Below are 14,218 nucleotides of genomic sequence, written 5' to 3'. Positions count from 1 at the left end.
TCAGATTTCAGCCACATGTACCATTCAGAACTGAATTATGAATGACTTCAAAATTCCAGTTCAATTCCTGAATTTGAATTGAGGTAGCAAACTGGGTGCATACATAGTTTGAATTTAAATGAGTACCGTTAGCTTTTCTTATTTTTATTTTTTTTATTAAGAATTATTATATTATAATGTATTATATATACATTTATACATTGTAAAATGGCATTTACCATTATTATAACTATATATATATATATATACATACATACATACATACATATATACAGTATATATATAAATACATACATACATACATATATACAGTATATATACACACACAAACATGTTATTACGCTTTAAATAAATAAATAAATAAATACACATTTTATAATTTTTTTTAAATAAATAAGCTATATAATAAATTAATAAAATATTATATAATACACATAATATATATATTTTTTTTTTAAGTAATATATATTTTTAATTAAAATTGTATTAAATATTGTTGCATTTTTTGTTTTTATTTTAATGTTAAATTGTCTAATTCTATGGGCCATGGTGGAGGAACACCTCAATTTCCAATAATTCCCTAATTTACCCAGATTTAGTTTTCTATATTTATAAATATTATATAATATGAATCTAATCTAATCAATTATTTGCAGTTATAAATACTTTATAAATATAATATAAAGAAATATAATCCATATGTTCATAAATTTGTAAATTATTAGCTATTATAGTGAAAATGAATGATAATTTGTTTGTTGAATTCCTTTGAATTGCAAGTAAATTTCACTTCCTGTCATTCCAATTCAAATTTCAGTTCAAAATCATTTGTGATTCAATTCAAATCCACACTCATAAATTGAAAGCCAATTCCTATAAAATCTGAATTTCTCCATCCCTGTCTGTTTTCAATGTGTCCAATATGAGATAGCGAGCTTATGTTGTTTATGTGGTTTATTTTGCCCTCCCTTCTCTATCTTTGTTTCTTGCTCTCTCTCTCTTCTGCTCTTCTTTCTTGTCCAGTTTCACGGTGTCTCACCTCATCCGTTTCCTCCCTTGTGGTGCGGGGAGGGCAACAGAATTAGTTCCTCGGTTAAATTCTTAATGCGCAGAGAGAAAGAAAGTTTCTACGCCCTTGAAGCCATTGTTTGGTGATAAGTACTCCTTCAGAAACCAAACACGGCCTCTAGGGGGATTTCTGCTTGTGTCATGCTAATATTTTCTTCTCTCCATTTTCCTTGCACCTTCTCCTACACACTTATAAATGTTTCCCCTCAAGCTGAAAGGGAAGGTAGGGAGCGAAAGAGAGAAAGACTCAACCGAGGGGGAAGTGGCGGGGGAAGTCATTGCTCTGATATGCAGACTCACAAGAAGTGAGACACGCAAAGCTTGCCGAAACTCACAAACTCCTCTCATATTGGCAGGAATGCGAGGGAGGGGAGAGATGTAGGAGAAGCTCGAGCGACCGTTTGTATCACGATTCTCGCACACCCTGTAATCCCAATACGAGGGATGGAGATCTCCATATGCATGAGCATGCATACAGCAGATCGTAGGAATAATTCTCTGCGCTCACACCGTGCTAAACTCACTAACTAAGCTTACCAACCCCCCTAAACTGCGTGTTGGATGACTGTCTGTGCTCTGACAGCAATGCAAACCAAGTTAAAGAAATCTACTTAGGCTCAAGAGACCTGCTCTTTAAATAGCATGTAACGGATTGCGAGATTGTGAGTAGGTGTGTCCTTTGGGTGGGCGACGTGTCAGGATAAAGCATGAAGGGAAGCTGTCACAAGAGGAGAAGCCTCATACTCTGCCTGTGCTAATAGCTCTTAACATCATGTTTCAGTGGCAATAGTAATTAAACGATACGAGAACCAATGTATAATATAATACAAAATTGCAGTGTGGATGTAGAGCAGGAGGCGGGGCCTCACACATTATATAACACTTCACAGAACCGCCAGGGTCGGAGGTGTGTGGAGATTCTCAGACCTGATCACGCCAATTACTCAGCTCTTCCGAGTCCCGCTATTTCTTCACACCTTCTCATTATTAAACCCGTTTTTCCACACACACTCTCGCGCAGGCCCCTAATTAACGTACTTCGCCACTTTTCAGCATCGCTTTCTTTTCACTTACGCAGCTTTCCTTTCTTTTACATGCGTTAACCTCTGAAAAAAACTTCAAATGCACCCGTTTCTATGTGCATTGCGTCCCCGTGGCTGTCCCGTCGAAGCATATGGCTGTCATCCAGCTTACAGCTGGAGTCCTTGAAGACTGGCACTGCAGCACAGGCCTCGGGGATGGCAGCCCACTATTTCAAAAAGGCTCCGAAAAGGGCTCATTTTTTACTGAGAGAATATGCAAGCCATCTCAATAACCAAAGTCAAGGTTTTTTTTTTTTCTTTCTTTTTTTTTTTAAACCAAGTATGTAATCGTGGCTGCATGTACTATTATTTCTCAGAGAACTTTCTCTTCCTTGACTTATTAAATCTGCAAGATTTTTTTCCCATCCCCTAGAGACGAAAAACTGAAAATGAGGAGCTGAACGAGCGAACTTTCCTTTTCATATCATCTTTTTCGTATTCTTTTTTTTTTCTTTCAGGGGGAGCGATTCTTTCATCTTTGTAAGGAAACAAAGGGTGGCTTGGGACAAAGCATTATCGAAGTCTGCGGTTCGGGTTTTAGGATCCGTGCCTTGGGAAACAGGTCATTGAAGCATTTTGAAGGCCATGGGGGCTTTACTGATAGGCCTGATCTCGTCGTCCTCCAGCCGGCCGCTTAGAAGGCACAGATGGAGAGGCGCTGAGAGAAGAAATCTGGAGGAAAAGCCCGCTTTTAAGGCCTGCGAAATTAGGCACCGATCCACTGTTTACACAGTTACGTGCCAGTTCAAGCCTTATTTTAAGCTTTCGTTCTCAGCAGAGAAATCAAGAGCTGGAAACGTTCTCTTAGAGGACAGGACACTTTTAGATTGGCACATGAATACAGTGGTCAGGAACGTAGCCTGCTTACTTTCCACTTCTGTTTTTATTTTCATTTGCTCGACCGAGCAGTTACAGTGGGTACATGTGTGGGTTTAAAAGAGGTGTGTGTGTGCGGTACCGCTTGATTTCTGTCATGAAAAACCTGCTTTTGGAGTACTAATCATGGTCTTTTGATGCATGCTGTGCTTCATGTGTGTTTGATATGCGCTTCTCCCTGCTTGCTGCCTTCAGATATGCGATGGGATTATAGGTGGGCGCCAGGAAAAGGTTAGAGAAGGGGTACGTTAAAATCACATTTTAACCCCCCCCCCCCCTCACACACACACACCCAGCCTCTTGCAGTTCACTAAAGCCTCAAGGCTGTTTGGGTGTCTCACTCCTGCTAGTAACATTTAAGGCACACTGTTTGCTAGTGCTAAACCTAGTGAGCTGCCTTCTGTCTGGTCAGCTGCCTGCTGAGACATCATCTTAACCACCATGGAATCTCGTTAGTAACCGGTTTAGAACACTCTGTGCATCACAACACACAACAATTTCAGTAGGGTTTAATGTTGGCATGCTGCTAAGCTAACACGAATACTCCAAGCGTAAAATGCTTAGAACTCATAAATATTGAGCAAAATAGTAGATTTAAATCTTTTTATTGATGTTTTTCAATATTGAATGAAATGTACGTTTATCAAAATCTCTCCCGGATGAACCGCAATCTTGAATTTAGTTTTTATGGAGCTCGTTGCAATGCATTCTAGGATTGACTTCTTTTGAATTTGACTGAAACTAGGTGCCTTACAAGGTAGCATAGTCAAGTTGTCTTTTGGAACAACTTTCGCATCTGACAACGTGAATTTGGAAGCGCAACATCGTCCTAAACTTGTAATGAGAAGTGCTTATGAACCAGCTGTTGTCCATAAAAGAGAAGTTCCCTGCTATTTTCCTTCAAAAAAAAACTTGAGGGTTTAACATTTAAATGAAGAAATATAGACCATAAATATTGGCATTGTCATTTTACAGAGAAGTATTACAATATTAAATATAGCTGCAAGCAGCAATACCGGGGCCAAGCGCAAAGAAGAAGACAAGACATGCCAAAATGGCTGGCAGTGTCAGATCAACTGGAGCAATGAGCAATTAATCACGTTTTAAGATGATTTTAAGCAAAAGGCTGAAAATGCATTGTAGTCTGAGAGTGTCAGACCAACTGCAACAATTAACAATTATACAGTTTAAGAAGATTAGGCAAAATGGCTGAAATATCATATATAGAGTCACTGATAATATAAGTTAATGGTTTATCACTTTTGACCAATAGGTGGCACAGATACGAAATTGATGTGGTGTGGTCAGAATAACGGAACAATGACACATGCAAAGTTTGATGCCAATATGTCAAAGCATTGCAGAGATACAGCCTCAAGAGTAATTTTGGCATAATGGCTCAACTTCGTCGCTGCGGTTTACAAAAACGGTTTCATCTATTGATGCAAAATCCCTAACTTTTTGTTGACACAGTCTGAAGATGATACGATTCGATTTTGGTGGAAATTGTGGTCTAGGATGAGTTTGAAAAAGTAGGTTTTGATCAAATAAGAACATTGAGGACAGGATGTTTGACCAAATATGGAAAAATTAGTATCTCTGTTCTCGGCATGAGCCAATGACTGTATTATGACCAGTTTCATTAAACTAGGCTAATTTAATCAAAAGTTATTAGCATGTTTGTAAATTTTGTTATAACCTCTGACCACAAGGTGGCACTGCCCCAAAACGTTTTGAGTACCTTCAAAGCATGGTGCGGAAGACATGATTTTTGGACAAACAGTTCAAAAGTTATAAGCAAAAATAGCCATTTTTTGTATCTCCGGACCAGTAGGTGGCGCTGCGCCGAAACGCTGCATGTTGCTTCAGGTCATGCTTGTGATGACATATACCAAGATTGGTTTGAATACGATAAAGCGTTGTGGAGATATAGGCTTATGAGTGTTTTTGCAACCGCTACGCAAAATTTGTGTGCGCGTTTATCGAAAACGATTTGACAAATCAACTTGATTTGCAAGATTTTTTGTCAGCATGGTCTGAATATGATCTGGTTCAATTTTCGTGCAAATCGGACAAACCGTCTAGGACGAGTTCGTAAAAGTAGGTTTTTTGGAAAATTAAAAATGGCGGGGAAATTATCATGACCGAAAATGACATCATAGGTTGCAATTGAATCGGCATGAGCCAATGACTCTATTATGACCAGTTTCAATATACTAGGCTAATTTAATCAAAAGTTATTAGCATTTTTGTCAAGTTTGTTATATCTTTTGACCACAAGGTGGCACTGCCCTAAAACTTTTTGAGTACCTTCAGGGCATAGCAAGGAAGTCACATACCGAGTTTAGTAACAATATACTAATGCATTTGTAAAATATAGCATTTTTTGACAAAATTCAAAATGGCCGACAGCCAAAATGGCCGATATGGTAAAATTGAATATCAGACGACTCGGCATGCCGTCCTGAATGTAACGAGACCACTTTTATGATTTTTGGACAAACAGTTCAGAAGTTATAAGTAAAAATTGCAATTTTTCGTATCTCCGGACCAGTAGGTGGCACTGCGCCGAAACGCTGTATGTTGCCTCAAGTCATGCTTGTGATGACATGTACCAAGTTTGGTTTGAATACGATAAAGCGTTGCGGAGATATTGCCTTAAGAGTGTTTTTGCAACCGCTACGTAAAATTTGTTTGCGCGTTTATCGCAAATGATTTGACGAATCAACTTGATTTGCAAGATTTTTTGTCAGCATGGTCTGAAGATGATCTGGTTCAATTTTCGTGCAAATCGGATGAACCGTCTAGGACGAGTTCGTAAAAGTAGGTTTTTCGGAAAATTCAAAATGGCGGGAAAATTTTTATGACGGAAAATGACGTCATAGGGTGCAATGGAATCGTCTTGAGCCAAGGAATCAGAGGAAAAAATAATTTTGTTTCTAGCCCTTATGGTTCAAAAGTTCTTAGCATAAACATGAGTCAAATTTTGGACTGATGGTGGCGCTAGAGGGATTGAGTTTGAGACTCCAAATTTGCTACGGTGACATGTCAGACTGTCCTCTATTAGTGTGCCAAATTTCACAACTTTTTACCATACGGTTCTATGGGCTGCCATAGACTTCGTGGCGGAAGAAGAAGAAGAAGAAGAAGAAGAAGAAGAAGATGAATAATAATAATAAGAACGGGAACGGTTTCAATAGGTGCCTTCGCACCTTCGGTGCTTGGCCCCTAATTATTCTTTTGTTTTAAGATTTGTATTTAGTAATACAATTATATTATTAGTATTATTATTATTATTGATCATCATTATATAACAATAACATTATTGCTGTTATTATAATAGTCATATTGATATACTTTTTTTTTTTTTTTGCAGCCCTACTGCAAACCTGGAGCTTGAGAAAAATCAGACAAATCTAAATCCCGCACAATCTAACCCCCTACACACCCCCAAAATAAACGTAACTAAACGCCTTAACTAGCATGCTTGAAAATGCTGCCTCTGTAAGCAACTCACTGTTTTGGAACAGAGCGTTTCGCTTCTCCCTTGTAGATGCTCAAAATGACATTAATTTTGTCCATATTTTGTTCCTATCATATTGGAAAATTATAATTTTTATGGAGAGGGACATATTTGATTTATCTGAAGGCGTTATGATAGCTGTTTGTGTGCGATATTAAATATATAATATTATTTAGGAACGATAGCATCTAATCCAGGAATAAATTACTGCGGTGAAAGCCAAAACAAGACAAAAACATTTAATCTTCTACACACACACACTCACATTCACTGACCAGAATGCACCTGCAAACATTTGCCGTCACCCTGTCATTTTACCACTCACACAATACTGAGTGAGCCTGAAGGGCTGCCCTTTATTTTGACATGTCTTTAATCTTAGTGTAAAAGTACAAACACATCACGTTTACTCTAGCCTTTCTCAACTCTCCACTATGAAACTCAAGCATACAAATGTGCAACACATTGTTTATAAAAAATAAAAATAAAAAATGTATTGTGCAAAATTTACTCACCCTCAGGTCATGCCAAATCTGTATGGCTTCATGTAGAACACACTCAAAAATGATTGTAGGCAGGATCTTCACATTGTTCTTTTCCATACAATATAAGCTGTCAAACTCCATTGTGTGGAAAAGAGCAGTGCGAACATTCTGCTTAACATCTCCTTTTATTTTCTGCAGGAGAAAGAACATCACACACTTGGAATGAAATGAGGGTAATTCCTTTTTACAGAAACTCCCCCAGAAACCTCCTCCATCCTCTCTGAGCATATTTTTTTACCTGTTTTCATAAAACTTCCTCCTGATTGGGCGAAATGAGGCCTTATTTGGTGACGAAAGGTTCTCCTCTAGAGGATGGTGAGCTGTGCTGGTTCACTGCTGACCCACTTCTTCTTTCTCATTCTCCTTGTTCTCTTTCCCGTCAGAAAGCAGGGCTTGTGCTCAGTCCCACTGTCCCTTGGCCCTCTGTCTGCTAACTGCAGCAGTTAATGAACTTACTGTGGAACTACTGTGGCACCGCTGAGAGTCCCAGCTACTCTCTTTCATGTTCATATTTCATATCTGTGCTGTAGCCCAGTGCACTGAATTATTTACTAGAGCGCTCCCTTTTCTAGGATGATGCTTTCTGTTTTACTTGTCTGTCTGTTTAAAAAAAAAAAAATCTGTCCGTTGTTGAGGGAGGCTTGGTTAGTGATGCATGAAATGAGATGCGAGTTGTTAGTTTTCTTATTGGATGCTCTAATAGGCTGCATGTTTACAGCTGCACCGTGTAGAATATGTTTCTGTTTAGCAAGCGGTTCGTAGAACATTTTCTTTATTGGTAGGCATTATTGGTAGAATTGTATTTATTTTAGTTTCTGAAACAAGATTTAAATTCAGGAGAAAATCAATTAAGCTATTGTACCGTGTGTGAACGGTATACTCGAGTCACACCGGATCCTGCAATGTTTGATATAGAGATAATCATGGCAATATCTGGTGGTCTCTTAAAGGGATAGTTCACCCAGAATTGAAAATTCTGTCATTAATTCCTCACCCTCATGTCGTTCCAAACCTGTAAGTTCTTTGTTCATCTTCCGAACACAAATTAAGATATTTTTGATGAAATCCATGAGCTCTCTGACCCCTCCATAGACAGCAATTTAATTAACACTTGCAATGTCCAGATAGGTAGTAAAGACATCATTAAAATAGTCCATGTGACTACAGTGGTTCAACCTTAATTTTATGAAGCGACGAGAATACAAAGATAATAACTTCATTTAACAATCAGTTCTCATCTGTGCCAGTCTCCTGTGCTATTGACTTAGTGTAAACTGTGCAGCGCTTCAGAGTTTTACGGCAGCCATTGGCTAGCTCCTGCGTCAGCATCACACACATGTGTCGTGGTGCTCACATGAACCACGCCGACCAATGGTAAGTTGGCATTCCAATGTAGCGATTCAAAAGCGCTGCACTGTATCTACTACATCAATGGCGTAGGAGACTGGCACAAATGAGAAAAGATTGTTGAATAAAGTCATTATTTTTGGTAAATAAAGTCATTATTTCAGTATCCTCGTCGCTTATAACATTAAGGTTGAATGTTTAATGATGTCTTTCCTACCTTTCTGGGCCTTGAAAGTGTTAATTAAATTGCTGTCTATGGAGGGGTCGGAGAGCTCTCAGATTTCATCAAAAAATCTTAATTTGTGTTCCGAAGATGAACGAAGGTCTTACTGGTTTGGAACGGAGGACGAGTAATTAATGACAGGATTTTCAATTTTGGGTGAACGAACCCTTTAAGGCCAATTCACACTGCACAGACAAACGCCAAGAAACATCAACAAACAAGTTGGCCGTTGGATATATCATTTTATGAAAAATAACTGTCATGTTCACAATGCCACAACAGACACAGGCAAACTCGAACACCCACGGAAAAGCACGAGATATTCTCCATTCATTTTAACCAATAAAAATAAAAGATTGCAGTTTCAGACACGACTCTTTATAGTTCATTTGAGGCTGTTTCTATGGCGTTAAATGTCGAGAGCGCATTATTGTAACACGAGTGCATCCATGTAACGAATCACTCCGCTCGCAGGTGGATTTCCTTTACTCTAACACAAAACTTACTGCTCAAACTTTGTCCAGTGTGCTTTTGCGAATATCTTCTTGCTCTTTCTCTAGAATCGTCTTTTGATTTGCCCAGAAACCCGCCATTTTCACAGCAAGGATAATTTACTAAGCATGCCCAACAACTACACACAGTCTTTCCAAGGGACTTGCCTCATCGTCATGGCAACGGTTCATGTCCAGGTCAGATTACGTCAGAGTTTGTTGTCGTTTGTTAGAAAATCATACCACACTGCTCAGACATTCCATGACCCAACAAACGCAGATTGAACATGGTCAGTCGGGTGAAAACAAACTCCGACCAACGGCAACAGACGCCGACAGGGGTTAACTTGTTTGTTGGCGTTTGTCTGTGCGGTGTGAATTGGCCTTTAGGTGCAATCGGGGAATCATGTCGCATACACACTGCAGTGGTTATGGGTGTGAAATCCTCATTGAAATGTTATGTATCGTGTGTGAATTGAAAACTAGAGGCACTCTGCATTCTGAAATGTTTCATATACGAATTTGTTTGATATATATAATCATAGCAACATTTTGGTGTCTCATGGGTATAAATGAGAAAACTGATGCTGACAGGATCCGGTTGTCACTCTAAATAGTCAAACGGAGTGTGTGCAGAATCCAGATCAAGTGGAGTTGGCTACTTTTACTCTTTCCCCCTCCTCCTTGTTTTTCCCTTCTTCCTCTAAGTTGAATGGTAACATGTTTCTTTTCTTTTTGGGGCAGATCTTAACCTGGAGAGCCCCTGCCTGAAGAAGACCTGTGAGTTTGGAGCCGTGTGTGTGGTGAAGAACAGCGAGCCTGTGTGCGAATGCTCAGATGCGTGTTCGCAGAACCAAGACCCTGTTTGCGGCAGTGATGGGCACACTTACAGCAACTCATGTCAAATGAAGGCCATGGGATGCGCCCTTCAGAAACAGATACAGATGCAGCACAAAGGACCATGTGGTGAGTCCACACACACATTGATGCCACTCACTCCCTCAATGCCTTTCATCCTCGTCTGTCCCCTGCACTTAAGCACTCCACTGATATTTCAAGAGAGGACTGTAATTTTCCTCCTCCGCAACCTTTTTTTGAAACGATGCACTTAAGTTAGAATTAAAGAGGGCAGCATCCTTCACAGTAATTGTTTGCATGAGTCATGGGTTTTTTGTCTGGCTTTTGTAAGCGCGCTCCAGATAAGTCTGCAGAGAGGCCTGCTCGCCCTCCAAACAAACGCATGTTTGTGTGTGTTCTTCACAAAAGGCTTGTAAATCATTTTCGATGGCTGTCTTTGTGCGTTCGCTTGGGAGGGGAATATTGAGTGGACTTTTTCTGCTCAACTTTTACAACCATTTGTAAAGCCTGTCTTTTTCACCATCGGCTTAAGTTCAGAGAGAATGAGGTGGAGCCATTGTGTCGACATTTAAAAGAAGTGTCATGCGGTTGCAGTTTATACATGCGTTTTAGCTGTGCCTCCAGTGAAGAGTTTGAAATGGAGGCCTGGAGTCATTTGGCAGCTGTAGGATTCATCTCAGAAGAGATCGCTACAGGCCACGGTTGCTCTTCATTGCAGCGCCGCCCATCATGCTCTATATGTTGCCAGATAGTAAATGATATATGAGAGTGATATCTCTCTTCTCACAGACTTCTGGAACATCAGCTTAACTACCCACAGAGATTTAACCCACAGAAACAGGTTTGGGAGGGGCAAAGCATGTCTGTTTTCAAGAAGAAATCTTGAAATTGATGATTCAGCTCTTGAAAAAGAGGATTTTAGATATGCTTGAGCTTGATGGATTCGTTTTTCAACCGCAAGCCTGATGTTCTGTGTCCTCATAGAAAATAATAATAGGCTTCCAACAATCATGGAAAACCTGAAAATAAAAGGTAATTTTATGATTTTGAGATCCTCAAAAATGCACTCATGTAATAAGCTTTAAAAAGGCATTAGAATTTCGAAAAATTCTTAGCAATTAGAAAAATTCAGAATTTTTTTTTTTTAAAGGGTGCACTATGTAAAAAAATTTCTGTAAAATATCCAAAAACCACAAGCCCAGTGTTATATATTTTGTTCAGTTGAGTACTTACAATATCCCAAATGTTTCCAACTATTTATAAATCGTGAGAAAATTGCTACTTTAACCAATGAACCGGAGTCGCCTGTCAATTGCGTCATATCTGCGTTACCCTCGGTTTCCGGTTGTATTTTTGCAGAAATGCTTTACTCTGACTGCAGTGTGAACAAGTGTCATAGCAGCCGCCGTGCGAACGCACAGAATAACGTCATAACTTCATTTTCAACACACACAGATGTATCTAATATGATGAACAGAGCTACGTTACCTAGGGGTGCTCCGATTGATCGGCAACCGATCTCTATCGACCGATAATTGCTTTGGGGTGATTGATCGGCGGTCTCTAAAAAGGCAGATCTCATGAACCAATCGCATGCTGACGACACACAAAAACCTGTGCCTGTCGTGAGAGCTAGGGCATGACATGCAGCGACACCGTCTCATTCTCTTTCCGGCGCGAGTAAAATAATTATTATGCTGAAGGTGAGGTACAATTCATATTTCTGTATTAAATAACTTACAAAGTCATTTGAAAACTTTCTGTGAGACGCAAGTTCACAAACAGCGCGAGTGAATCACCCCGTGCGCGCGCTCTCTCTTTCACTTTCATAATGCTCAAATGGCTTCACATCAGCGCATCGCATCTGCATAAAATCGAGCTGCACAGTTGACACAGGATTTGCCACTTACACAATCGAGGCAGTGTCGCATCTTCACTAAAGTTTATCATTTTCATTTATTTTTAAGTCTTGCCAGTGTTCAAACCGCTCAGCACTCGCGTTCTCTGCAAGAGACCGTGAGCGCGCGCACACACACACACACAGGCCATCTCACAAAAAGCTTGCGAGTACAAATTGCGCTGAAATGGTCAGATTCACACAAATGTATGTACTACATTACTGCCTTGACGAGTATGCACGTAAACCCCGTCGTGACTCGCGAGTGAACGTTTGTGCAACTGCATGTAACCGTATCCGTGTTCGCTCTTAAAGTGACAGCAGTCGAATAAACTGCTGCTGTCTCTGAGTTTCTCTTTGTCTTGTGTTGTTTGATGAACCTTTATGACACTCACTGCTCTTGAATTACTAACTTTTGCAACCTTAAGTGTAAGGATTAATCTAATTTAATTTATTCAGGGAAGACCAATGTTAATTTACATTTGATTCCTTATTAAATGTCTTTAGGATTTCTTACCTCAATACTAATGTTACACCTACCTGGAAATTTGTCTTTAAAAACAAAAATTCACTGCATGATCAAATATTTAGGTGAGATAATTATATAAATTTATATGACAAGAGTCACCTAAGGGGGGGATTCCCCCATTGTCCGAAATAAAATTCAGGCCCTGAATGAATGTCTGTAAAATTCCCTATAAATAATTCTACATGATAATAAGAAGGCTTCAAATAGATCGGTATCGGTGATCGTATCGGCAGATACTGCTTCCTGTGATCGGTGATCGGCTCCAAAAATCCTGATCGGAGCACCCTTAGCGTTACCTCATACTCATGACTGGAAAAGCGGAAATGGCACCGGCGCCTGTGGCATAATAAAAGTCCTGCCAGCGACTATGCCACAATAAAAGCCCCGCTGCTCGCGAGGCGTGTGTTGCGCTCTTCTTATTAACAATCGCTCCTGCGGCCTTGCTCAGCTCCACAACACTCGGTCCTGCTCTGCTTCTCTACAGTAACGTTAATATTCACATCCATAAACATGATTTCTGACCGAGTCCTATCCCGATTCTTTTCCGCCGGCTGTGAGGTGAAGACCACATTTCCCAAGATTCTGCGCTCAAACGTTGCATCATCAAACTACGCCTTTGTTTTGAACAGACGACCTCTAGCGGACGGAAAAGTTACATAGTGCAGCTTTAACATTTCAGATGATAATAATTTTCTTTTTAAAATAAAGCCAGAAATATGGTTTAAATGTTTAAAAAATGCATATATTTACAGCATATAAAATATTGTATTTAAACGTTATATTATTTCACAAATATGCATTTTTTTGTTTTTTTTAATCAAACTGAAAAAATAAACTTAATAAAAAGCAAAAATATTGGTGGTTGGTTTTATTAGCGGGTCTAGATTTTTGATCAGCTGAACCACACAATGGTGAAATTGGTTTAGACCTTCCTAGAATCATGTTGGTCAAACGATTTAGCGTTTTAGACCATCTTTGACCATCTAGAAACAGCTGTGGTATTCCATAAACAAGCTTAAACACCTTAAACAGGTTTGGCCATGCTTTTCCAGCTGGAAATAATCATTGTATTTTTTTTTTTAAATCCAGCCATTACTGCATCACAGCAGCGTTGATGGGTTCTGCCCCTCACTGGAGCAGGTGTCAATGAAAAGGGGCAATAAAGAGCGGCTGCAAACAGCTAACCATATGGAAGGAAACGTCGTTTCATTTAGTTCTGTGTACACAGCCATGCTCTCCACCACAAGTGAATTCTATTATTATAACCGTTAATTATCCGGGCCCATTCAGACCACAGCCTCTGCCTCACTAAGACCCCAGCTGTGTTTGTGTGTATTTGTTCGTGAAAGCTTGTATGTGGGTCGCTGTCGGTAGCAATGCACCCACACGAGTGGGAGAATTATATGCTCGTGGCCAAATTTCATTTAATTTTCTTCACTCTGCATAGAGGGGCGACTCATAAATGCCCTTATCTTTATAGTTCAGGTGCAGTCTGATAAGACGGGCATTGTTTATTATTCTGATTTTTTTCCCTCACGTTTGAGTGGCGGGTGACCTTGTTGTGCCAGCCACAGGGAAGCGTGCCGTTGTAATGGAGTATTTGATATTTGCCCCTCCGAGAACCAATACGTTTATATTTATATGCAAGGAAATGAAAGAGCAGCCAACGAGTCAGCAGCAAATAAGCACTTTTTACTGGTGATTGAAATGTTACTAGCCACAGTTGGGGAATATAGGTTACCTGCAAGACACTGAGCTGGAAGCGGAAGAAAAATCATC

General features: G+C 39.6%; 1 protein-coding gene across 6 annotated transcripts in view; it reads left to right on the top strand.

Moving 5' to 3' along the window:
- agrn (agrin) overlaps window positions 1–14,218 on the top strand; it is a 269,547-nt gene that overhangs the window by 188,328 nt on the left and 67,001 nt on the right. For all 6 annotated transcript variants that reach the window (XM_079803366.1, XM_079803365.1, XM_079803369.1 and 3 more), the window contains one exon: window positions 9,900–10,121. In XM_079803366.1, coding sequence (XP_079659492.1) covers window positions 9,900–10,121 — 222 coding nt within the window. The remainder of the gene's footprint in view (window positions 1–9,899; window positions 10,122–14,218) is intronic.

The sequence above is a fragment of the Gobio gobio genome, assembly GCF_949357685.1.
Source record: "Gobio gobio genome assembly, chromosome: 21".
NCBI lineage: Eukaryota > Metazoa > Chordata > Actinopteri > Cypriniformes > Gobionidae > Gobio > Gobio gobio.
This window is presented reverse-complemented; position numbering and strand designations above follow the sequence as displayed.